The following is a 25,824-nucleotide window of genomic DNA, read 5'->3' on the forward strand; positions in this document are numbered from 1 at the left end:
ATAAAATAATAATATGGTATTATTTTCTAGGAAAAGTTGGATGTGGGAATGAGAAAAGAGGTTGATGGAATGGGAGCACCTGAGATAAAGTATGGAGATTCAGTTTGCTTCATACAGCATACTGACACGGGTTTGTGGCTTACATACCAGTCAGTCGACGCAAAGACAGTAAGAATGGGATCTGTGCAACGAAAGGTAAAAAAAATTTCACAAGAAGGTTAAACTAAACAGTTGAGTAGGTATGATAAGAAGGAAGGAAGTGTCAATTCTTGCATCATGGAATATCAACGTTTTCTGTACCGCAAATCTAATCTTGTCTGTAAAAATGGCAGCAAGCACTGAATTGTTGGAGTAGAACTACATTTTATGCCATTCTGCTGCTGAAAAAGGCAGCCCCATATTGAATTTTTCTGTCTCCCTTCATAAAGGGTCATTAGGACGAACATTTCCCCATCCCAGTTGCTGGAAAATAGACATTGTAATGATATTATTTATTTTCACATTTTAGAGCACACAAGTTGAACTAGGTATTGCAGAGAAAGTGGGGAGAAAGTAACATGAGACTTACATTTTTATTATCAATTCTTTATTTTTGGATTGTGTTGTTTCGCCTATAAAAATAAATGAAGAAACCAAGCAGTATGTTTTATTACTCCACTTACTATACTGCTGCTAAGACCAAATTAAGACATCCTTTGGGCTGATTGTCCAGCATTTATTCTGTAATAGTGTAGCAAGGTTTCATATTCAGCATGACACAGAAAAGTTAAGGGAAGTGCTTGTTCCAGATTTTAGGGAGGAAATTTTCATTTCTAGTCAGGGACCATATGTGATGCACCTGCCTGTACCTGGATAAAGTATCCTCAGTTGATCTGTTAGGCTACCTTCTCTTTCAAAACTTCCTCATTTGCAAAACCCTTTGTTTCAGCAGATCTTCCATAGATCATCATCTCACCTTGGTAGCACATGACGCTTTCCATCAGTACTTTTTCCTCACATGTTATTTCTCATGTTATTGATAATAACCTGTTTATTCCCCTGCTTGTTCCTTGATGCTTTTGTATTCCTTGAGGCCTGTGTCTTATATGGACTGTAAGTATTCTTATCCAGGAGGATGTAACTTCTGTGTTCTCTGTAACGCTCAACACAGATTCTGGTTTTCAGCAAATATTCAGTGATTGTTGTAATAAAGTTAGGTATTAGACAAGTAATAAAGTGTCAATTTACTCGTGCATGTTCATCAGATGATTCCGTGTAATTTGATTGCTCAGTACTTGGACCTACAGCTCAATATGTGAATGAGTCTTTTGAGAAGCACTGCAAGTCACAAGCAAGTAGATTAACAACCCAGTCCTAACCTGCCCTGCGCTGCATCCAGAGCAGAGTTTGGGCTGCCCACCGCTCAGCCTGGGGCAAGGGGAATTCAGTCCCCTTACCCCAGGTAATGCCGCAATAGCCCCAATGGGGCTACTCAGATCTGTGCCACCTAAAGAGGTGGCTCAGATCTGAGCAGCCCGGAGCTGTTCCAGGTCACTCAGGACTGGGGTTAGGATCTGGCACAAGTGCCAGATCCTGACCCCAACCCCTTCTTAGCCGTGGCCTGCCCATGGGCCCATCCGCCCTTCCTCCGCCCCTGCACCAGCCTGGCTCAGTCAGCGTATCTGTACTTGTTGCACCAGGGTCAGCCTCCCTCCTGGCTTAGTGGTTCAAATGTGCCTTACAACATCCTGGGGTTGAGGACACCCTGGGGATGGCGCAGGGGACATACACTGGCCTATCCTGGGGTCTGGATTGCACCCTAAATGCTCTGTGATGGCTTATTTTTTGATGCAAGTCATCATATGATGTCATATTTGTGAACAGGGCCAAAATTTACCCTGCTATCATGATTGTACAGTTCATTGAAACTGCAAGTTGCTCTTCACAACTGTTGTTCAGAACTAATGTATGAGATAAACAGTAGTACAGTAATAGTAATATGATGTACAAAAGGCATCTGGTATAAAGTACTAGGTTTGCTTGTTAGTCTCTAATAAATATAATCATGTTGTTGAGTAGTTTGTAGTGTGGGGAATTATTATGGCTTATTGAGTGACTTTAGTCAAGCCACTCTTTTAGCTTCTCCTTCTGTACAATAGGACGAGTAACAGTGGTGTAACTTCCATCAGTGAGGATGGATGGCAACTCCCTTAAGGTCTCTCTTTTGAGAATTCTAACTGCCATAAAGGGCCTCCAAAGTAAACATCAAGTGAAGGGTGAGAATTGGTGGTTTTGTCCTGAGTAAAAGATTTATACATCGAAGTCCACCTCTGCTGAAATAAAAAACCTTCCACAAAATGATGTGTATGTATTTACAAAATCATAATTTTTGCATTGTAATAGGCAGACTTTTCATTGCAGGCTATCATGCACCATGAAGGCCATATGGATGATGGTCTGACATTATCCAGATCTCAGCATGAAGAGTCACGTACCGCTCGAGTAATTCGTAGTACTGTCTTCCTTTTCAATAGGTTCATAAGGTACATGGATTCTTGCTGTAAACTAACCATGTAACTTTGAGGTTGCAATTCTACTCACTGATCACTGAGACTTCTGAGTAAACAAGCATATGATTGCATTGTGACTGTGCAGTATAGGGAAGGGGAAGAAAAGTGGGAGAGAGGAAGAAGTAGAAAGAGCAGTTGAGCACAGGATAAAAAAAATAAGTAGAAAGGACTCTTAACCATTGTGAAGAGGTTGGGAAATATTATGTCTGGACCAGGCCTGAATCATCCTTAACCTAGAAGTCCTTCATGGACCCTTCATTTAAATTAGATGCATCCTCTTGTTCCTAAAACAGACATACTTACTCTGAATTATAAAGAGAATGAGCAACTGATAAGTACACTAAAGGACACTAGGCCTCCCCTATGAGATAGGTGTGGGCAAAGAGGAACAAGCTCTTAGTAAATTTTTAAAACATTTGTAATTAAGGTGCTTTTTTAGTGTAATTCTTTTACTTAGTCTTACCATGGTCTACTGGTTCCCAAACTGTGAGCCGTGGCTCCCCAGAGAACAATGGAAATCAGCCAAGGGAGCCGCAAAATCCTTGTGAAAAATTCGCTGCCCTATACAGTGAATATGATTGTAGCCCTAATGGGGAGCTGTAGCCAATGGCCCAGTTAGATCAAGGGAGCCACCAGTCAGAAAAGTTTGGGAACCTCTGCCATAATCCCTAATTCAGATTATCAATATTGGTTTTTCATTAGAAAACAAATAGTTCTGTAAATGTTTTTTCCTTCATTCAGTATTTATTACTTATGATTGTCATTGGCATAGTGTGGGATGACAATGAGGAGATAGCTGAATCTGGGTTTAAAACTTGATCAGTGAGCTTTTATACCTCTATGACAAAATCTCACCAAAATTCTCAGTATGAACAGGGGTGGGTGTTCCATTAATTGCATGTAGATTCACTAACAGAAGTGATGCAACAAAGAGATGAGGTGGATTCAGAATTAGAATTTTTAATTTAGAAATATTCCTGCACTATGAACAATTTTCATTACAGAAAACTGAATTCTGAGATTATCTGGTAATACAAGTATACCAAACTGCATATTGGAGTTCAAATGCAGCACATGTTTATTAGTGAACTGAAGGTTAATAAATCAGATATATTTAGCACATTGCAATGTTTATATTGCAAATCATCATAAACACATGCCAAACTTAGAGAGATGTTGTTTATTCCATTTTAGGGGCCTTGATGCTCTCAGCAAGAAAACAAAGTCTTCCACTGTTGACTTACCTATTGAGTCAGTTAGCCTTAGCCTCCAGGATTTAATTGGCTACTTCCATCCACCTGATGAGCATTTAGAGCATGAAGACAAACAGAACCGACTAAGAGCACTGAAGAACCGACAGAATCTCTTCCAGGAAGAGGTAATAATATTATTTTTTCCTTTAGCAACTTAACTGTGTGAAAACATTGTGATCAGCCTGTGTGTAGGCTTTTTAGGTTTTGTTTTTCTCAAATGGAAGTGAAACACATTGGAAAGGGAAGCGCCTTAAGAATTTGAAAACTTTTTTGTTTTGCAGCTCCTTTTGTAGCAGAAATTGAATGGAAATCTGTGTAGTTTTCTTTTGGTGCCATACCAAACTATATATATATAGTGATTTCATCTGTAGCGAGGTTTGAAGGAGCTTATTTGATCAACTAATTGTATAAGCATGTAGAGTATCCTGTTCAAGAACCAATTGAACTGTCTGCCAGCCCCAAAATTACATAGTGTGAGCCTGTGATGGGAAGCTTCCTCCCCAACCAAAAGTGGCCTAATGCTTTATTTTTCTATAATATATGTCAATCTCACATAGTGAAGAACAGGATTTGAGAGCTATAGTAAGTTTGCAGAACATAACAGGATGTGGGTGGGAACTGGGAGTGTGTGTAACCCCATGGAAGATGCAGTAGTAGGAACTCTCCAGACAGGCTAGGTGAACATCCTACTCTTATTACAAATAAGCTAAATCCTCGAAGCATTCCTGTAGTGCACTTCATCTCCCTGATTTCACATGTACTCTCCCTTAACCAACCAACTCCCCAAAGTTACAATAACAACTGTTCTCTCTATATGCACATGTGTGCGAAAGGGAAAATGCAGGTCCACATCTGCATAGATCTTTTTCCTTTCCATCTTGTTGGATTTTTTTTTGTTCCCACAAATCTCAGTCCATTTATTATATTGTAGATGTATTGTGAACTATTTTCTCCTCATTTAGAAAGAGGATTTTGTTGTCATTTATGACAGATGATTATTATTTTCTGAAATTTGCACCCATGTTTTTTTTTCTTGTAGGGCATGATCAACTTGGTGCTTGAATGTATTGATCGGTTACATGTATATAGCAGTGCAGCTCATTTCGCTGATGTAGCTGGAAAAGAAGCAGGAGAAACTTGGAAATCTATTCTAAACTCATTGTATGAATTACTAGGTGAGATACGCATTTCAGTAACTGCATTTACTGGCATAAAAAGGCTACATACACATTTAAAAATACAGTTATTTTGTATAGCTTATGTTACCAAAGGTTTGCTTTACCAAATACAACAGGATTTTCAGAAGGAAAAATCCGTAAGTGCATATAAGTTCTGGATGTCTGTTACATAAGTTGACAAGTATGTAGGTTGAATTAGCTGGTTCTTGCTAATCCACTACTGTTATACCTGCCCAAAATCACTACCAAAGGATGTACTACACCGCATGAAAGCACCAATGCAGCAGTTTGTAACTCGGACAACTTGGGGAATCAGTATACTTGGATTAAATTGCAAGGGATGGGAGTGTTAGATTACACTTTATGCATATGCAGTTTTCATAAGTCCTTCAAGGACAACCCCGGGAAGATTGTATTACAACAGTCCAATCTGGAAATAATCAGGGCATGGATAAATGCAACCATAAGCATTACTTGGATTTGGGCCCCAGACTTTTGACACACCTCTATGGGAAGGGGAAAACACACAAGGGAAAGCTATGAAGAAAATCTCTCTACATGTTCTTTGAACTTGGTATGCTGGTGTCGAAAAGACATTGCCAGTAGATCTTATGGTGGAGTACACCCAGGCAAAGTTATATAGACATTTGTTCTATAACATGAGTCAATTTGTTATATTCTGGTATTAAAAACAAAAAAAACACACCCCGCTTCATATTTAGAATAGGATGCTTGGAAAACGCAGCATTGCATTTGTCTTGCATTTGTTAGCTCTAAACACCTCTAAGCATTGCAAATGCATTGCGTTTGTCTTGCATTTGTCACTTCTAAACTGTATAAGAACATAAGAACAGCCCCACTGGATCAGGCCATAGGCCCATCTAGTCCAGCTTCCTGCGCCGCTGTGAGATACAGGAAGCTGGATTAGATGGGCCTATGGCCTGATCCAATGGGGCTGTTCTTATGTTCTTATACAGTTTAGAGGTGGCAAATTTATTTAGTAGTGACAGTATGTTACTTTTTATAACATAACTAAGACAGAATTGTGTTCAGTATAAAGAGCATTTACAATGGACATAAGGATAGCTGAAATAAGAATCTCTTTTTTTTTAATTTTGTAGCGGCTTTGATTAGAGGGAATCGTAAAAACTGTGCCCAGTTTTCTGGATCTCTTGACTGGCTGATCAGCAGATTGGAGAGATTGGAAGCATCTTCTGGTATGCTGATAGTGTTATGATGCTTTTATTTTAAATAATTATACTCTGGTTTTCTAAAGGCAGCCCAAGGTTGAAACAAAATGACCGAACAGTGATAAGAAGAATAAACAAACTATTTAAATGGCAGCTGAAAGAAAACCATAATTCACAACTAGCCTCCCACAATACCCCTCAATATCACCAAAATATTGTCAAATACCATTCATGCATCACCTTCTTGCAAAAGCAGAATGTAAAATCCAAGTTGTCACATTATGCCTGAAGAAGAAGAAAACGGGAGCCAGCTAGCAGTCCAATTCTTCTTCAATTTCTCTGTGCCAATTCAGCAGCACCAATATGGCTAGCTCTGCATTGAGGGGCCATTTTGCATACTGGAAGTCTCTGAAGGTAAGGGGACATTTGTTTCCTTGCACTGGGGACAGCCTCCACCAGTGCAATGAGTCTACTTGGACCTGCACCAGCACAATCACTGGTGAAAGTCTAGGTGGATTAATGTCAGGCCTTGGAAGGATATGGTGCAAGTGTAGTACAGTGTGTAATTGAGCAGAGTAGTTTAAAGATACTGCTTGAGAGCCTGTCTTGGACTTATAGAAGAAATCTGGTTAACTTTGAGTTATGGCAATATAAGAATCTGTTTTTGCAACTGTAGCAATATGGGAACAGTGACAAATCAAATGCCAATTTGGGCAAGGTAAGACTGTGTTTTAGGAAAAGCACCATTTAAATTGGGATCAAATAAACATGAAATTGAATGGTTAAAATACCCCGTGTTTTCAGTATCTGCAATTTAAAAATTATGTAATACTTGCAACAATAAACAGAAGATTTAGTTCATGATTCATCAAAATACTTTTTGTCTTTCCAATAAATTCTGGAAATACTAAGGATTGGGTACATGTAAACATTTAATTATTTTATTTTATTTACACAATTTTTACTCTGTCTTTCGGTCTGACCTAATTGCATGTTACTTATATCACAGCACAAAGTATGCACGTCTACTCAGACATAGGCCCCATTGGATTTAGTGGGACTTAATCCCAAGTAAGTGAGTATAGCATTGCAGCCGGGCAGCCCAATCCTGAGCTGCTGGGGGTGCCCAGCCTCAGTGGCACCGAGAACAGCTGTCGCTGGATCCTGTGCGCCCCGGGCTACCACGGGCCACACCTCGGGAGAAGGGGACAAAAGTCCCCTTCTCCCGGGTAAGGTAAGCAGCCCCGCAAGTTACTCCCCATAAGGAGTTCGAGTAGGGTGCCAAGCCCTCCATGAACGCCTTGGATCTGGTGGAGCGGAGCTCCACGGACCCGCCTCCTTCCCTTCCCCTGGCACGCCTCCCATCCATCCCCCTCCCCACCCTCACCTCCCTGTCATGTCCCCCCACCCTCTCTCCACCCCCTGCCAGCCTCCCCTCCCCCTCCCTGCACCCACTTACCATGCCATGGCTCAGCGGTCTGTGAAACCGCTGAGCTGTGGAAGCTGGGCGCTTGCTCTGCACTAGCCCAGCGCTAGCCCAGCACCGGCCAGTGCTGGGCTAGTACAGGCAGTAGCCTGGTGGTGAGGCTCGCAAATGTGCCTTATGGCACGTTTGTGCAGAGACACAAAGCTGCGGCACTGAGCCCAGGATTGGGCTCTTACATGCCACTGTTATTTAGAATAAAATGATGAAGTAAAACTTTTGAATGACTGGAGGTTCTAGTCTGGTTGGTTGGCAACCTTCAGTCTCGAAAGACTATGGTATAAGCCTACAGCACCCAGTATTCCCAGGCGTTCTCCCATCCAAGTACTAACCAGGCCTGACTTTGCTTAGCTTCTGAGATGAGACAAGATCGGGCACATGCAGGGTAACAGTCTAATTTATTCAAAATAGAATAATTTATTAGAATGACAATCTGTCAGAACCCACTGGAAGTGATGTCATTAACCTGGAAGTGATGTGATGGCCAGAAGTGACATCACCAAGCAGGAAAATTTTAACAAATAGGACAAATAAGACAAAATAAAATCAATTAAATAAGTAAATTGAAAGATTACAATAAGTATCAGTCTGAAAATTTATTTAAAATAATGAAGAACCCTCCTGATCCTCCGGAGCGGTTGCTGATCTGTTTTTAAAAATCCCCAAACATCCCAAAGGATGCAGTCCAATCCAGGTTTATCTGGGAGTAAGCCCCATTGACTATCATTGCTAAAAGAATATACCTGGTAGCCTGTTAGAAGTGCAGATCTGTAACATTTCCCCAAATGCAATCACATGCCATGAAGTCTAATATAAATAGGATATACATTGAAATGAATGGGAACCCACCTGAAATTGGCTCACGGCCCACCTCCTGGGTCCTGAGCCACAGTTTGAGAAACACTGTCTTAAATGATACTGATTTCAATGAGAGATACAGTCAAATCCTAGCCATGTTCACCTTGTAGTCAATCCCTTTGATATCAATGGGATTAAGTTCAAATACACATATTAAGGAGTGCATAAAAAATCTCACCTTTCTTTGGATTGCTCCCTAATTTGAAAAAAAAAAATCAAGAGCTGATTCCACCATGGGTTATGAATTCAAAACTGTGGAGCTGGCTGTAATTGAGTTTTTAAACTCCTCAGAGAGAGCTGTATATGATTACTTAATTAAAAATGTAATTGGCCTTTGGGCTTTAAGATAGAAATCAAATTAACAGTATAGTTTTTTTCAAATTAAAAGCTGGGATATTGAATGTATTTTGGAAATGCTATGGTGATTTGTTTGCCTATAGGGATACTGGCTATAATCTTGGGAATTATGTAGATAGAAAATAGCTTTTTATTGTAATTCAAGTGATCAAAATAATTAAGTCTTTATCAGTAGTAGAATTAGTTTCAGGTAATAAGCTTATCTGTGAGAAGAAGAGACTAGGGATGTGTTTTCTGTATCTTTTGTAATAAGTGTATTTTAGGACTCTTAAGGCCTTAGGAGTGGACCTCAACAAGTGGGAAACCCTGGCCTCTGAGCGGTCCGCTTGGAGGCAGGCTGTGCAACATGGCCTTTCCCAGTTTGAAGAGACACTTGGCCAACAGTCTGAGGCTAAGAGGCAAAGAAGGAAGGCCCATAGCCAGGGAGACAGGCCAGGGACAGACTGCACTTGCTCCCAGTGTGGAAGGGATTGTCACTCCCGAATCGGCCTTTTCAGCCACACTTAGACGCTGTTCCAGAACCACCTTTCAGAGCGCGATACCATAGTCTTTCGAGACTGAAGGTTGCCAACTATAAATTTTATGACTTCCTTGCCATTTGGCAACAAGAAGAGATTCAAAGGAGTCCCTTTGGCCAACAGCTGATTCCTTCTGCCCTTATCATTGCTGACTAGGAAACATGAAAATACATATAAAAGTGAAGCAGTTAAAAAAGACTGTTCCCAACTAAAATATCATTGATTTTATAATGCAGTCATCAGGCTAGATAAGCTAAAGGTCAACTCTAGTGCCCTGCTTGTTGATTCTATAGGTTTTCTTATAAACAAATCTGCTAGGAGAGCTTTTCTTCCTGTTTTCCTCTTTCTAAGTATGCATGGAAAAGCAGTTGATTTGTATGGTTTGAAGTAAGGAGGCAGAAGACCATGAATATGACTTTTATGACTGTGGCATCTTATATTCAAGTCTACTTTCCTTCTCCTGTTTCTCTGCTTTTTGTAACAGCAACAGTAGTCAGCAATTAACTGTGTGTGCCATAGATGGCAATCCTGGATATACTTACTTGGGAGTAGGCCCCATTGAACAAAGTGAGACCTACTTCTGAGTAAACCCGAATAGAATTTTGTTCTGTTATGCTTGTTACTGTTAGGTTAAGAGATCACCAGGTGCAATTATGCCTGCAATCTCCATGACCTTGGAGAACTTGTCTTAATGCAGCATTGCAGGAAACTGATTTAAGCTTAATGATTCTTAATACCTGTGACTGCTGCTTTATTCAGCTGGTAACTTTGATTAATTGGGAAGTCATAGGTGATTTAGTGCTTTTTACTACTTTTTCCATGCATCAATTTATGCAATTAATCTGCTCCTTTTATAAAAGCATATTTCACATTCCTTTAGCTGTGATCTAAAGAACATGAATAAATGAATTTTCTATTCTGTATGCCATGCCTCTTTTCTGGGAATGCAGTTATTGCTAATTTCAGAACATTCCAGTGGTGGGGATTCCATCAAGCGCTATTTCAGTGCTTCTGCAAATTTGTGGAGTTATGAGGCCATGTTTCCTTGTGAGGTATGCACTATTTATATTAATGTGCTGATTAGCTTCATCTCTTTCTGTTACTTTGACAACTTTAGACGTTTAAAATTTTCTGATATATTATCTCAAATAATGAAAGAGATGTGTACGTCTTCATTCTTTGCCAAGTTAAGGTATAAGATTGAGAAAAATGAAATTCTCGAAAGCAAGGAGATGCAAAATTGAGCAATAGCTGTCCTCAGTAACTGGCATGGTGGCCTTAATTTAAAATTGCAAAATAAGGTGATAAAAATATCAGAAGTCTCTCCAAATTTATCACATAAACCATAAATTAGTTGTACATTTTACAGTAAATTACATTTTAGAAAAGGTTAAACTAATCCATTATATGAAATTTATGCATTTTGTTGCAGTTGCTCCAGTTAAGTATGTCTACTTTATTTTTATGTTTCCATGTTTATCAGGTTTGGTTAGATAGATGCCATCTCTTCATTATGCATATTGCAAGGTATACAGATTACATTATGCAGCTAGCAGGAGCAATCTACTTTTTTGTTGCACTCCCCCCCCCCCCCCCGCAATATAAATAAATGTGAGGAGGAAGTGCTTTTGTGTCTGACTTTGGATATATGCATCCTATTGTATGACTTTTACATTATATAAATAATAAACTGTGGTCTTGTGTTTTCAGGAATTCTTGAGGTTTTACACTGTGTGTTGGTGGAAAGTCCTGAAGCATTAAACATTATTAAGGAAGGACATATTAAATCAATTATATGTCTTTTGGACAAACATGGAAGAAACCATAAGGTATGCAGGACATGGGAACAGACAGAGTTTGTGCGATAAGTACCATGTCGTATGAGTTATCTCACTGAAATGTGTAATATGCCACGGGGAGAGCATTTAAATTTACTCAATATGAAATAGTAAACAGTGTACTGGGGACTGAAAAATTTCTTAACTACCACCATCATCATTTTCCCCTTAGGTTTTAGATGTTTTATGTTCTCTCTGTGTGTGCCATGGAGTAGCTGTACGATCTAATCAGCATTTGATCTGTGACAATCTTCTGCCGGGAAGAGATCTCCTTCTCCAGACCCGCCTTGTCAACCATGTGAGCAGGTAAAAAAATCTAAAATATTGTAACGTCACACTCTCAAAAGAAATCTCATATGTAGGCAGATACCTTCACCTCTTTTTTTTGAGAAAATCTGTTTATCCCTCTATCCCAGTGGTTTTCAGACTGGGGTGTCATGACGCTGCAACCTGAAGGCCCTGGCCTCTTTCCCCTTAAGGGGCAGAGGAGAGGCAGTGATGCAATCCCCAGGATCGCACCGCTCAGGACGGCTGCAGGGACTGGGATGCACTCACCAGTCCCTGCAGCAGACTCTTGGAGGTGCAGGGAGCCCTGCACAAGTGCCTACAGGGCTCCCCAGTTCGTTAGAAGTGAAAGTGCAGCGATTGCGCTCCACTTCTGCAAAACCAAAAGTGGGGTGCAGTTGCTCCACTTTCACTTTTGACAAGCTGAGGAGCCCTGCCCCCGCAAGGACTTACAGCGGTGCAAACTCTCCAAGAGAGTTTGAAAACTGCTGCTCTATCCTGTTTCTGTTCACTTTTCTAAATGAAAGTTTTATAGGTATCATAGGTGGCATTATTGTAATGACTTCTAAAATTGTAATTGGTCTTAGGGGTCCATGGATCAAAGAAGGGATAGGGTGCTTTCAAAAATAATACATATCAATAGTGTGACTTTCTAATTTTAGGATGCATTTTCAATGTATTTTCTAAAATTTCTTGCCTGTATTCAGCATGAGACCCAACATTTTCCTTGGAATCAGTGAAGGCTCTGCTCAGTACAGGAAATGGTATTATGAGCTCATGGTTGATCATGTGGAACCATTTACAACAGCAGAAGCTACTCATCTCCGTGTGGGTTGGGCTTCAACAGAGGGCTATTCACCATACCCTGTTGGAGGAGAAGAATGGGGAGGTAATGGAGTTGGCGATGATCTGTACTCCTATGGTTTTGATGGACTTCATCTATGGTCAGGTAAGGCAGCTAAACTGAGTTATTTTGAAGTGAAAATGCTTCGTAAGTTATTTAAAACAATTATATGCGGATATAACCATATTGTACACAGATTTTTCACCCATGGTTTTATCTCAATGTGATGAGAAGGGCTTTTTCAATTAAAGGAAAAGCCTTCTCTTAAAATTCCTTTTAGAAACAGTCTCGCTTAGCAGTCAATCATTCTCTCTCCAGGCACTTAGAACAGCTTCACTAGGAGGCAAGAGACCCCTCCCTTCCCCCTGGAGCAGGGGAAAGGATGCAAAGTGATTATCACCTTGTATATGAAAACAGTACTAGTGTTCTTGTTGAGTTATTAAATTCATTTGTACTAATTCTTTAAACCTTAGCCCTGAGTTGTGTGAAAGTATATTTTTTTACATGAACCTCAACTTTTCTTGTAATTATATTTTGACAACATAGGTTGTGTTGCAAGAGCTGTTAATTCTCCCAACCAGCATCTGCTAAGGACCGATGATGTAATCAGTTGCTGTCTTGACTTAAGCGCTCCTAGTATTTCCTTCCGGATAAATGGGCAGCCAGTCCAGGGGATGTTTGAAAATTTCAACACAGATGGCCTTTTTTTCCCAGTTGTCAGCTTCTCTGCAGGGATAAAGTTAGTGCCTGTTAAAAATTTTCCTAAATCTGAATATTTTCCATGAATATGATGAATAATTTTTCTTGTTCTGTAATTTTTGTAAGTTTGTTTTTCTGTTCATTCCATTTGGCATTCATCTATGCACTGGGTTCACATTAAGGGTCAAGCTTAATGAGGTGCATGGTGTGCATGATAAACAGATACTTTGTCTTATAAGCAGCTGCTAATAAGATTGGGACCATAGTGTTTGAACAGGTAAGCTTCCCCCCACATGTCATTTTCCCAGTTTGAATTGCCCCGCTCAACCCTATCATTTTCCTGACTAGGGAAAACATATATGTGCCTGTTTGTCTCTCTCTGGGAGCAAAATACTAACTCCTGGGAAAATTTGGATCAGGAAAATGGTATTGGGATAGAGAGAGGGCTAATCTCTCTGGTACTGTGATCCCAATTCAGTTCTCTTGTGGTTCTGGGATGGGGCAGTCTTATCTGCTGGGAGCAACTTCTCATAGTAGTGAAGCAGCATCACATGCAGAGTAACACTAAGGAAGAGGCGACCTTCTCTTCCACCCGACCAACTTTTCCTGGCTAGCATTTAGTAGGGTCTTGGTTTGGCTCCACATTGAGGCTTTAACACCTAATTATTCTTTCTCTTTCCAACCTTCCCTCATCTCAGGGATGTGGGAAAGCAATTTATTGTTTGGTTCTTTGGGAAGTCCTTTGTGTCAGCTGCGCATAATTTCTGCATCCTTCTCTGTGTGGCCATACATGGCTGTCCCATACATGGCTATGAGGTTAGCCAAAACTAGTCCAGTGTCCTGCTCTTTGAATCATATAATCATTGAGTTGAACGGGACCTAGAAGGTCATCTAGTCCAACGCCCTGCTCTGCATGTAGCAGGAAATCCTCCTAGAGCATTTCTAGCAGTTGCTTGTCAAGCCTCTGCTTCCCTCATTTCCATTGAGGGAGAATCCACCACCTTCCTTGGCAGTCTGTTCTGCTGCTGAACTGCCCTTATCATCAGAAATTTTTTCCTGTTATACAGTCAGAATCTCTTCTCGTGCAGCTTGTACCCATTGGATCTAGTTCTACTTTCAGAGGTAGTTGAGAACAAATTTTTTCTTTCTTCCATATGACATTCCTTCAGCTGTTTGAACTGCACTATCATATCCCCTCTCAGCCATCTCTTCTCCATACTAAAACCAAGTTCCTCGACCTTTCCTCATAGGGTTTGTTCTCCAGCCCTCTGATCATCTTCTCTCACTGTTCTCTGAGCCAGCTCCAGTTTAGCTACATCTTTCTTAAAGTGCAGTGCCAAGAATTGGACACAGTACTCTAGTTGAGGTCTAACCAATGCTTTTTGCGACTTGGAAGCTACGATTCTCCTAATGCTGGCTAAAATTGCATTTGCCTTCTTTGCAGCCACATCACACTCACTGTTTTCTCTTTTAGTCGTTAACATTTATTATTATGAGTATGGGGTACTTTTTAGGTCTTCTGCCTGGCAGCCAGAAGGGAACCCATCCCCTTCATGTGTTCTACATGTGACCTTGCCTGACTAACAAGAGGAAGAGTTTCCCAGCAGACAAGACTAATTAATTCTTGAATCACAGAGGAGTTGGAGTGATGAATAAACTCAAATTTACCTACTTGCAGTGCCCTACAGCTACTTTTAAGAAAAAAATAAGAACATTGGGAAATCTGATTACAGATCTCCTCATGTAACTTGGCCCCAAGACTCAAGCACAGAGAAAGTCAGAAGAGTGTTCTGTAGTATACTTGGTAGTTTTTTCTGTAATTGCTTGCTTGTTCATATATATAGTCATTCATTCAGTCTGTTCAGTATGAACACACTTAATTGCCGTGAACAGACTAATTGGTCTTAGTCAAAGTAGTCCTTCTCAGCCTCTGCCCACCACCTGCAATATGGGCATAATAATATAGGCCAAAGAAAGCAAGTCATTTAGAATGCTTCTTAGTTTACATTGCATATAAAACTAATGACCTAAACTTAAATAGACATTAGCTAGAGGTAATTTATCACAGGTCAGCAAGAAATATCAGAGGATAATTATAGCCTAGTATAGAGACAGTCATCATTAGATAAAGGTGATTTGCTCAGGAATAAGTTCCAGGCAAATGCAGCATATGCACAAGCCTTAAGTGTAAGATTGGAAATGTTTTATCCTAGAGTTAATCGACAGCACTGGAATTCTTTACATTTGTTGTCTTCTAGGGTTCGGTTTTTGCTAGGAGGCCGTCATGGAGAATTTAAATTCCTTCCACCTCCAGGATATGCTCCCTGTTTTGAAGCTATTCTGCCAAAAGAAAAGTTAAAAGTGGAACACAGTAGAGAATACAAACAAGATCACAGCTCCACAAGAGACCTCCTGGGTCCAAATATCTCTCTTTCACAAGCAGCTTTCACTCCAGTACCTGTAGATACCAGTCAGGTAAACTGAAATATGCGTTCACTTTTAAGTATGGGTAGTATATGTTACATTGTATTATGTTAAAATTAATGATCTTTCAAAGTGTACCTAATTAGACACAGATTTTAGCACACAAATAGTTTGATGATGCATCCATTTGTGTGCTTTGTTGTTTGTTCATGCTTATCATTGCTAATTAATTGGCTTTTAACCTAATTTTAATTTGTAGGACAAAGAAATATTGTTCATATTTATCAGAGTCAAGAGTGTTAGCCAATTGGCCATCCATCATCCATAACTTAGAATTGTGTTCACTTCTAAACTCCTTTCTGAACCTCTCATACAAAGTATTTTGGCTATATTGGGAAGTAGATTACAAATCACTGTCCTGTTTTTCATTGCTGGGATCAGTGGGGCATCCATTTCAAAGCTTTTTACTTTCTCGTTTTGAATTATTGTTGTAGACTCTTGCAATTCCATTTTTTTTGTTCTCACGGAATAGTGACACTTTATATATGTTTTATTGAAATATAATCAGTTCTGGAGTGTTATAAGGGACTGATATATTCTGATACTTTTTGTATTGTTTGCTAAAGCCATTTGTTTTTCATAGTTGCTTTATCTGTTCCTTAATTTAAAGGATAAAATACCCCTAAACAGACAAAGGAATATTTGTTATAGTGAGTAGGCTACATCTGTTCTATCTGGAATTTAGGCTGCAGTCCTAAACACACTTACTTCAGAGTAGAGTAAGCACCTTTCAAAGCAGTGAGGCTTATTTCTAAGTAAGCATGTATTGGATTGCATGGTACATCAATGAATATTATATGAATTTTCCTCTTGCAGACTTGGACAAGAAGTTTATTTCATTCAAGTCATTTTATTGGTATAATTTTTACAGAGTTGTCTCTGTTTCATTTTATTTCTAAAAGATTTTTGTTCTTTTATCTTTAGATTGTATTGCCTCCACATCTGGAACGGATTAGAGAAAAACTAGCCGAAAATATACATGAACTTTGGGTTATGAATAAAATTGAACTTGGATGGCAGTATGGTCCTGTAAGTACCTTTTTGAACTTTGTATCCTTTGATTTCTTAATTTTTTTTAACTCTCCATAATATGGAATAAAGAGACAGCATCTCCTAGAACACTTTTCTTTTGGAAATGGAACAGTCGTGGAATTCCCATGGATGCTGAAACCTGCTGATAAGGAAATTCACTGGTAGGAACACACCAGACCTCCAAATGGAATAGGAGTTGTGCTCCAGTCATGTCCGGAGGGCATTGTGAGGCCTGAGGAGGCCATGTGCGAAGTGATATCACTTAAGGCCTTTAGAAGGCCTTCTGGGGTCCAAGGAGACCACACAAGGTCTCAGAGCACCCTACATTTGCATCTGGAGGGTATATGTTGGTCCAACACAACGTATTCTGAACTTGCAGATAGTCAAATCTGCAGATACTGAGAACTGACCTGTAGTCTCTCTTTATGTAGCAGAGGTTTTACATTGAGTCTTTATGCAATTAAAATCTATGCAAACGAGGACTGATATGCCTATTTGTGGGGTCATTCTCGTTTCAGAGTGAATTGTGCATGATAGAGAAATGTTATAATCAGTTCCATATTTAAACTTGAGTTTTAATATTTCATTAATTTCTAATGAATAAAATATATTAATATTTAATAGTGCTGTACATAAAATTGAATGATAGTGTACCCGTTTCCATTTATTTCAGTGGGAGAGTTTAAGTGCAATCTTTTCTTTCTCATTGAAATCAATAAAAATAGTTTACCTGTTTGCTTATCATTGATCTTTGAATTATAAATCTTCCTTTATAACTCTTTTTGGAATTTACTCCTTTGTTACCTCGAATAGTTGTGACTGTTCCTTGTAAGTGTTAAAAATTCTGCTGTGAGCTTACAGTGCAATCCTAGTCATATCTACTCAAAAGGCTCATTAAATCCAATGTGACTTACTCCCAGGAAAATGTGTGTGTAGGATTGCAGCATAAATGTTTTGCTGTTTGCTCAAAAGTAAACGTTCTGGAAGGTTCACCTCTAAGCATGAACAAGCTTTCAACCACAGTCTGTTGGATGAATGAGTATTGTGATGGTGCCTCTGTTCGCTATTATTTAAACATTGACAGTACAATCTTATGCATGACTACTCAGAGGTAAGTTCCATTGAGCTCAGGGTGTGTATAGAATTGCAGCCCGATATTCTGTACCTTTTCATTGGGATTGACCGTGTTGATCTGCAGTTTTAAGGCAAATTGATGCTCAGTCTTTTCTAACTTACAGGTTAGAGATGATAACAAACGACAACATCCATGTTTGGTGGAGTTTGCAAAGCTGCCAGAACAAGAGCGAAATTATAACCTGCAGATGTCAATAGAAACGCTGAAGTAAGTTGGTAACATGCTCAGTCTAATCATACATGTCTTGCTGTTTCTGCGAACACATTGGTTCATGTACATGAACTTGTAAATAATGTACAAGTTTGTGTTACATAGGAGTAGCACACTGCTCATCAGTTTAGTTGACTATTCCCCCTCCCGCTCTGTACTAGCGAATTCACTGGCATAGATCTGTGTGAATCTGTGCCACAAGATTTAGTCTGGGAAGAGGGCTAGGATTTGCCTGATGCCAAACTTTCCCCTTGTGCATACCCAATCCACCCTTATACTGCCCTGTTCTCTTTGGCTGAAGTCTCTCTCGGGGTAGGTCGAGGATGGGAAGGGGGGATATGATTCAGTGTGCATGTCTGCCACTGAGATCCATCTCCAAACTGCCTTCAACCCAGCCTAATTACCCCCTCAAACTACCTCCACCACCGACGTACCTGCTCCAGTGTAAGTACTGCAGGCCACTGCTGCTGACTCGGGGCCTACCAACTCCCATGCTATTAGTACTGTGCTGTAGAATGACAGAGTGGCTGCTGTGTCAGTGGCCCCAGCTTTATGCTAGTGGATTACAAGATCTGCCAGCATAGAATGGGGCCTTAAAAAGATACTGTCCAAAACTGTTTAAAAAAAAATGATGATGATTCTGGAATTTCTAAACTTCTAGATGTTTTGGACAAACATTGAATACAATATTTGCATATCCATTTAAAATAGCTTTCCTCTTGCTGGCTCTTTGTTAAAAAAAACTTTGTACATAAATGTTATAAAGTTCTTTGAAGATGTGTGTTGAAAATGTTTCAAGTTTTACAGCTTCAGAATCTTGAACATTACAACAAGTAATTTTAGAGGTACAGCCAAAAGTTACATTTGAAGGACAGACTCAAACCTCGTATAAGTCCTGGAAAGTTTTGATCTGGCAAACACTATCCCTCTGCAGTTATATTTTTTTTGTTGACATACAATTTTATGCCTCTGAAAGATATTGATTTTCTTCCCTAGAACATTGTTGGCATTAGGTTGTCATGTTGGAATTACAGATGAGCATGCTGAAGAAAAAGTGAAGAAACTAAAACTTCCAAAGAAGTAAGTTTAAATCAAGTAAATACAGTGGAAGAGGTGTGTATGTAACTGCTCTATGAAAATGCCTTGAACTTACAGAGGCCCACAAAAACCTAATTGTAAGTTTTTGTAAGCCGCACAAAAACCTAATTGTAAGTATCTTCATACAGTTCAGCAACAGTTCACCTGGGCCACATACCACAGTTTTTACTTCTGGTTTCATACTCTGTATTAGTTATGTTTAGTAATGACAGCAGAAGAGTGTATAATTTTTCACTGAAATGCTAATTGCTGATTATTAGGGAAAGCTTGGAAGTCTACATAGAGTCATATGCTTGAGCAGACTTATAATCCTTGAACGGACCCTTCCAATATAATTTATCTGAACAGTGAAGCTTGCTCATTATACCAACACAAAACATAGGCTTCATGGGGCTGATTGGGGCTGTGAACACCAGGAATTTGACATCAAAGTGTAATCTTTTAGAGGTTTTTCTAGAAACATTTTTGTCTTCGAAGCCCCTTGTTCATTTTTAAAATATCAGTTTAGTCAACAATGTCATATGCAGTATTGTATCGATTTTGTATTAATGCTTACAAATTGTGGAAACTGATGTCTTAACATTAGTGTTGATAATGCAGAGGCATGCTGTGCAGGAAGACCACTGAGAACACTCTGATATCATTGTGGTTCATGAATAGCATTATGCTGCTCTAAACAGAGAATCTACATGAACTTTGATCTTATTTCTCTGTGTTCTACTGGTATTTTTAAAATGTTTAAGGATTGAAGTATTTTAATTACTTTCAATTGAAGTAATTGAAGTATTTTTTCCCTTCATTTGATAGCTACCTGTTGTCTAGTGGATATAAACCTGCTCCTATGGATCTGAGTTGTATTAAGTTGACTCCATCACAGGAAGCCATGGTTGATAAGCTAGCAGAAAATGCTCACAATGTGTGGGCAAGAGATCGTATCAGGCAGGGATGGACATATGGAATCCAACAGGTAAGTTCAGACACAGATATTTGAATATTCACCAAAATCTGCAGCTTTTGTAAAACTGAATTTGTGTTCAGCATACAGTTGTTGGCTCTATGATTAATATATTTCTAGTGCTAAGTCTGTCAAAAGTAGTAAGTGCCCTAGAGTGTGTTATTTATCAAGTAGTGTTGATAAAGTCAATTAGATTTTTAGAATTACCAGATTTGTGACCTGACTTGGGTACATGTGGTGGGTTCCTTGGGAATAAGTAAGGATAGGTGTTAGATGCTTAACTACTTAAAGAAACCTAAAGATATTGTGTGTATATGTTCAGTCTCCAAGAGATTAACTCTTAGAATTCCCATGAATGAGAAGTACTATTATTTTGAATTGGGAATTAGATATTTTACCTGGCGCAGGGATATTAGACCTTATGTCGCTTACTTTAAAGGTAATTTACCTAACCAGTCAAAGGAGACAGTGACATAAGAGCATAAGAACAGCCCCACTGGATCAGGCCATAGGCCCATCTAGTCCAGCTTCCTGTATCTCACAGCAGCCCACCAAATACCCCAGGGAGCACACCGGATAACAAGAGAACTCATTTTGGTGCCCTCCCTTGCATCTGGCCTTCTGACATAGCCCATTTCTAAAATCAGGAGGTTGCACATACACATCATGGCTTGTAACCTGTAATGGATTTTTCCTCCAGAAACTTGTCCAATCCCCTTTTAAAGGCGTCCAGGCCAGATGCCATCACCACATCCTGTGAAAAGGAGTTCCACAGACCGACCACACGTTGAGTAAATAAATATTTTCTTTTGTCTGTCCTAACTCTCCCAACACTCAATTTTAGTGGCTGTCCCCTGGTTCTGGTGTTATGTGAGAGTGTAAAGAGCATCTCTCTATCCACTTTATCTTTTCCATGCAATCTTTAGTTGCAGTAAAAGCAAACTATGAAATATTGTCACTGTCTTCCTTTGACTGGTTAAGTAAATTACCTTTAAAGTGAAATGTAAATTACCTTCAAAGTAACATTCAGACCCAAACTACACTTGATGGGAGCAGACCTGTGTCTTCAGAATTGGTATGTCCCAATTATGCCTGGCGGGAATCGACAACAATGGGTGGAGAGGACCTTTAGTTCACATCCCCCTCCTTTTTAAGATGTGATGGGGCAGACCCACATTTGAAGATATGTTACTGCTACCATCATGGATGGCATGAATCTGAATCCCAAGGAATGGTGTCTATTCTATATATGTATGTGTGGGTTATACAGGGGGAAAATAGAACATGGTGGATTATTATTATAAATCTAATCTCCCTCACAAAAAGCAAAGGCACTCCCCAAATAGCTGTAGACCTTCAAGGACAGCTCAAACTACAAAATCAGTGGGAAATATGACTACTGTAGGAAACTACTGTAATTAGTGTAAAACGAAAACATCTTCAATCCTGCCAAAAGGTACAGTAGCATTTCACAGTAGGCAAATTTAGTTTTGAGAAATGTGACCTTTGCAATAGAATCACTACAATGTGCTGGAAAAGTCATTTTCAAAATATAATCAAGCTTTTTGCAGTAATATAAGACCTACAAAATAAACATGGTTTTATTTTGCGGGGGTGGGTGGGTTGTTTTTGCTGTAGCACAATCATCAGCTTTTTATTTGGAATCTAGGATGTGCATCATGAATTCTGTTCTGCTTTCATAGTATGTTAATAGAAAGTAATATGTACCCATAGTTTCATTTTTAAAATAATTATATCTTAGTGAACTGTTTTCATGTGTCATATTTTGTTGCTTCGTATTGATTTACTCATACTGCTTCATACTGTGTATTTATTATTTATTTATAAAGTGCCATAAATGTACATACTGCTTTATAGAGAGTGAAAAAAGGCAGATCCTTCTCCCAAAGGGCTTACAATTTCTAGGTTTTTTTATTGTGTATTGTTGTTTTACTTGGTTATAATACCTATTGGAACTACTAGAAATATATACACTTTAGTCCAGCAAGGAGATCATTGAGCAGAAGTAGTCTTCTGTGTGCATGGCTGATGTGTATGCAGATCTGCATTCAGAAGTACATTTTCCATCTGTGTCACATTGATCACGGTTCCCATTTAACTGACTGAATGCATGTTTTGATACAGAGCGGTATGCATCTTATAGAACAATTATTGTACTACTTATTTATCACAAAGATTTTTAGCCTACCTTTCTTCTGCTGGATTCAGGGTGATTCACAATCAACATCCATTTTTTTTCTACAAAAAGTTAAAAACAAAATAGCAGCAAAAACACGGAGGAAAAAGGTAAACAGGAAGCAATCAGAAATCAAATGGTTAGAGAAGCCTACTAAAATAAAACCACAGGGGGCCCCATATCTACGGATTCACTTATCTGTGGATCGGGTCCAGGGGCACCCCCAGTGTGCGCCCCCTCTGGAGGCGAGGAGAGTTCTGCTCCCCTCACCTCCCGAGGGTCCTCTAAGCCCAGCAGAGGCTGTGCACGTCCGTCTGTGTGCTGGGCTCAGACCGAGTCTTAGAATGAAAAATGTCACTTCTGTTTTTGTTTTTTTAAATTTTGTAAAACCTCAGGGCTTCCCCGGGCCTCCCAATGCTTAATAAGGCATTAAAAACATCACTTTTGGTTTTTTTTTCCCCGAAACACCAGAAGTAATTTTTTTTGTTCTAATGCTCAGTCTGATCCTGGCAGAGGCTGTGGATGGAATTGTGTGGCCTCAGCTAGGCTCAGACAACCCTCTGGAGGCAAGGGGAGCAGAGCTCCCCTCACCTCTTGAGGGTGGGGGGGGCAACGTTGGCCAGTATCGAAACAGAACCCCTGCAGATATAGCCTTCTGTATTTGGCCTTCTTCAAAACACTGCTGGAGAATGGGTCAGTTGTATCTCATATGAGAGGGAATTCTGTTAGTAGTCATAACTGAGAAAGCTCTCTTGCATGTCCACATAAGTTGTTCCTCACTCAGCAGTGAAACCTGCAAATATCTTATACCTTTAGTTCCAGAGCTCTTCTGATTTTTCTGAAATTTTAGTAGCTTTGTGCATATCAAACTATTAATGGCAGTTTAAGAAATTTACAAGCTCTCAGTTGAAGTTTACCAGGAACTTTTTAAAAAACTTCAAATGTGGAATTTTTTGTACTGTTTTCTTCATCTACAACAGGGCTGTCCAGACTTTTTGACAGGAGGGCCACATCATCTCTCTGACTCTGTAGTGGGGGCCGGGAATAAAATTTGAATAAATTTATATAAATGAATATATTAGATATGGAACTTATATGAACGAATGAAGGCCTTCCAGTAGCTCAAGGCCTATAAAAGACCTTGCACAAAACAAGGCAGGTGTTTTCTTCGCTGCTGCTACTGCATCACAGATGTTAAACAGCAAGCAGCCCTTGTCACATAGCTCATAGGAGAGGTCGAACAGTCACCCTCACGCTGAGAGCAGTTGTGTCGGGCCAGCATGGGCTCCAGCAAATCTCTGGAGGGCCAGAGGCTCATTGGAGCTGGGAGCTCCCTGTGGGCCGGACTGGGAGTCCCTGAGGGCCACAAGTGGCCCCCGGACCAGGGTTTGGGCACCCCTGATCTACAAAATGCACTTTGTAAAGAACAGGTTCAAAATAACTTGACTTTGGAATGACTTCATCATGTAAGCGTGTAGCCATTTTGCAGCAGCTGTGGGAACAGAGCTTGTTGGTGGACTGAGCTCCTTATCTTGAATCTCACTTTGACTGGTGAGAGGTCTGATAATGTGCTGGATCCTCAAGGTCTCTCTAATTGGGAATTGTCTGCAATAATGATTCTCTAATTGGGAGGGGTCAGAAAGAGTGACCATTCAGGAGATGGGCTCATTTTCCATAAAGTCATTTCCAGATCATTTTTGGCAGATATGACTCTCTGGTTGGCTAAGAGCCAAGTTTAAGTTATTAAAACCCTGTAGTTAGGAGGGGGTGAGCTGCTCTTTGCCATTCATCATATACAGGTTGAGACTAATTATTTCATGGGTTCCAAGCACTCATGGGTTCCAAGCACTCATAAAAAACCGCACTATAGCAAATCAATTTAAAAAACAAAGTTTCTTTGCTCCAGTGTTTGAAAACCAGCCTTGCTGACCTTTTGACTCTAAGATATGAGTCATTAAGAAGACAATCCATCAGCACTTCACTCAGCCCCTCCCTTCACCAATGCAAAATGATCCCTTTCTTTCACTTGCTGGGGGAAGGGAGAGGTCCGAAGGAGAGAGGAGGACTGATGGATTGTTAGCCTGCTGTCCTCTCTCTCTCTCTCTCTCATTAAGGAGGCTGTTGTTAAAGGACTGTTCAGTTTTTAAAACTGATTTTAAAGAGTTGTATTTTTCCCCTTCTCCAGGGATCAGCACATTCCTTCTCATTTGCAGGGGCCATTCGTGTTGAGTCAAATCTGTGAATAAAAAATCCGTGTATAAATAGGCTGGACCTGTATGTCTGTTCATATCAGCCATGGTACATAAGAACATAAGAATATAAGAACATAAGAACAGCCCCACTGGATCAAGACATAGGCCCATCTAGTTCAGCTTCCTGTATCTCACAGCGGCCCACCAGATGCCCCAGGGAGCACACCAGATAACAAAAGACCTGCATCCTGGTGCCCTCCCTTGCATCTGACATAGCCCATTTCTAAAATCAGGAGGTTGCACATACACATCATGGCTTGTACCCCGTAATGGATTTTTCCTCCAGAAACTTGTCCAATCCCCATTTAAAGGCATCCAGGCCAGATGCTGTCACCACATCCTGTGGCAAGTAGTTCCACAGACTGACCACATGCCGAGTAAAGAAATATTTTATTTTGTCTGTCCTAACTCTCCCAACACTCAATTTTAGTGGCTGTCCCCTGGTTCTGTTGTTCTGTGAGAGTGTAAAGAGCATCTCTCTATCAACTTTATCCTTCCCATGCATAATTTTGTATGTCTCAATCATGTCTCCCCTCAGGTGTCTCTTTTCTAGGCTGAAGAGGCCCAAATGCCGTAGCCTTTCCTCATAAGGAAGGTGCCCCAGCCCAGTAATCATCTTAGTCGCTCTCTTTTGCACCTTTTCCATTTCCACTATGTCCTTTTTGAGATGCGGCGACCAGAACTGGACACAATACTCCAGGTGTGGCCTTACCGTAGATTTGTACAACGGCATTATAATACTAGCCGTTTTGTTCTCAATACCGTTCCTAATGATCCCAAGCATAGAATTGGCCTTCTTCACTGCTGCCGCACATTGGGTTGACACTTTCATTGACCTGTCCACCACCACCCCAAGATCTCTCTCCTGATCTGTCACAGACAGCTCAGAACCCATTAGCCTATATGTGAAGTTTTGATTTTTTGCCCCAATGTGCAAGACTTTACACTTACTGACATTGAAATGCATCTGCCATTTTGCTGCCCATTCTGCCAGTCTGGAGAGATCCTTCTGGAGCTCCTCACAATCACTTCTGGTCTTCACCACTCAGAAAAGTTTGGTGTCGGTACAACAGGTAGAAGAGCTACCCTGTGCTTATTCTTATAAGTTGGAAAGATTCAGGTTCGTGTTAGGAACAAGTAAGCTTAGGAGCTTTATTGTTTTAGCATTGTGTAACGTATTTATTCTCTGAAATACCTGAATTTCTTTCAAAGTAACATGTAATCTTAATTCCGTTCTGTAAATAAAAAGCTTGTGTCTGTGTAAGTACAAAGGAACTTGGCTTATCTAAGTCTGGCCTAGGCCACTCAGGGCCCAATCCTACACAGTGCGGGCACTGTTGCAAACGTGCTGTAAAGCACATTTGCGAGACCCTAGCACCCGTGGATCACTGGTGGTCCACCGCTCAGCA

The 25,824-nt window shown here is 40.0% G+C and overlaps 1 protein-coding gene across 10 annotated transcripts in view; it reads left to right on the plus strand.

Annotated features, from left to right (window-relative positions):
• Positions 1 to 25,824, plus strand: part of RYR2 (ryanodine receptor 2) — a 383,349-nt gene that overhangs the window by 160,178 nt on the left and 197,347 nt on the right. For 9 of the 10 annotated variants that reach the window (XM_066617218.1, XM_066617226.1, XM_066617235.1 and 6 more), the window contains 14 exons: positions 31 to 195; positions 2,401 to 2,522; positions 3,744 to 3,927; positions 4,842 to 4,977; positions 6,102 to 6,197; positions 11,097 to 11,215; positions 11,397 to 11,530; positions 12,217 to 12,458; positions 12,900 to 13,092; positions 15,311 to 15,527; positions 16,461 to 16,565; positions 17,807 to 17,910; positions 18,910 to 18,993; positions 19,819 to 19,978. In XM_066617218.1, the coding sequence (XP_066473315.1) occupies positions 31 to 195; positions 2,401 to 2,522; positions 3,744 to 3,927; positions 4,842 to 4,977; positions 6,102 to 6,197; positions 11,097 to 11,215; positions 11,397 to 11,530; positions 12,217 to 12,458; positions 12,900 to 13,092; positions 15,311 to 15,527; positions 16,461 to 16,565; positions 17,807 to 17,910; positions 18,910 to 18,993; positions 19,819 to 19,978 (2,061 nt within the window). Of the gene's footprint in view, positions 1 to 30; positions 196 to 2,400; positions 2,523 to 3,743; positions 3,928 to 4,841; positions 4,978 to 6,101; positions 6,198 to 11,096; positions 11,216 to 11,396; positions 11,531 to 12,216; positions 12,459 to 12,899; positions 13,093 to 15,310; positions 15,528 to 16,460; positions 16,566 to 17,806; positions 17,911 to 18,909; positions 18,994 to 19,818; positions 19,979 to 25,824 lie in introns of those variants that run through there. The other variant, XM_066617276.1, reaches the window with a different exon arrangement.

Source organism: Tiliqua scincoides, chromosome 1 (genome assembly GCF_035046505.1).
Source record: "Tiliqua scincoides isolate rTilSci1 chromosome 1, rTilSci1.hap2, whole genome shotgun sequence".
Lineage (NCBI taxonomy): Eukaryota > Metazoa > Chordata > Lepidosauria > Squamata > Scincidae > Tiliqua > Tiliqua scincoides.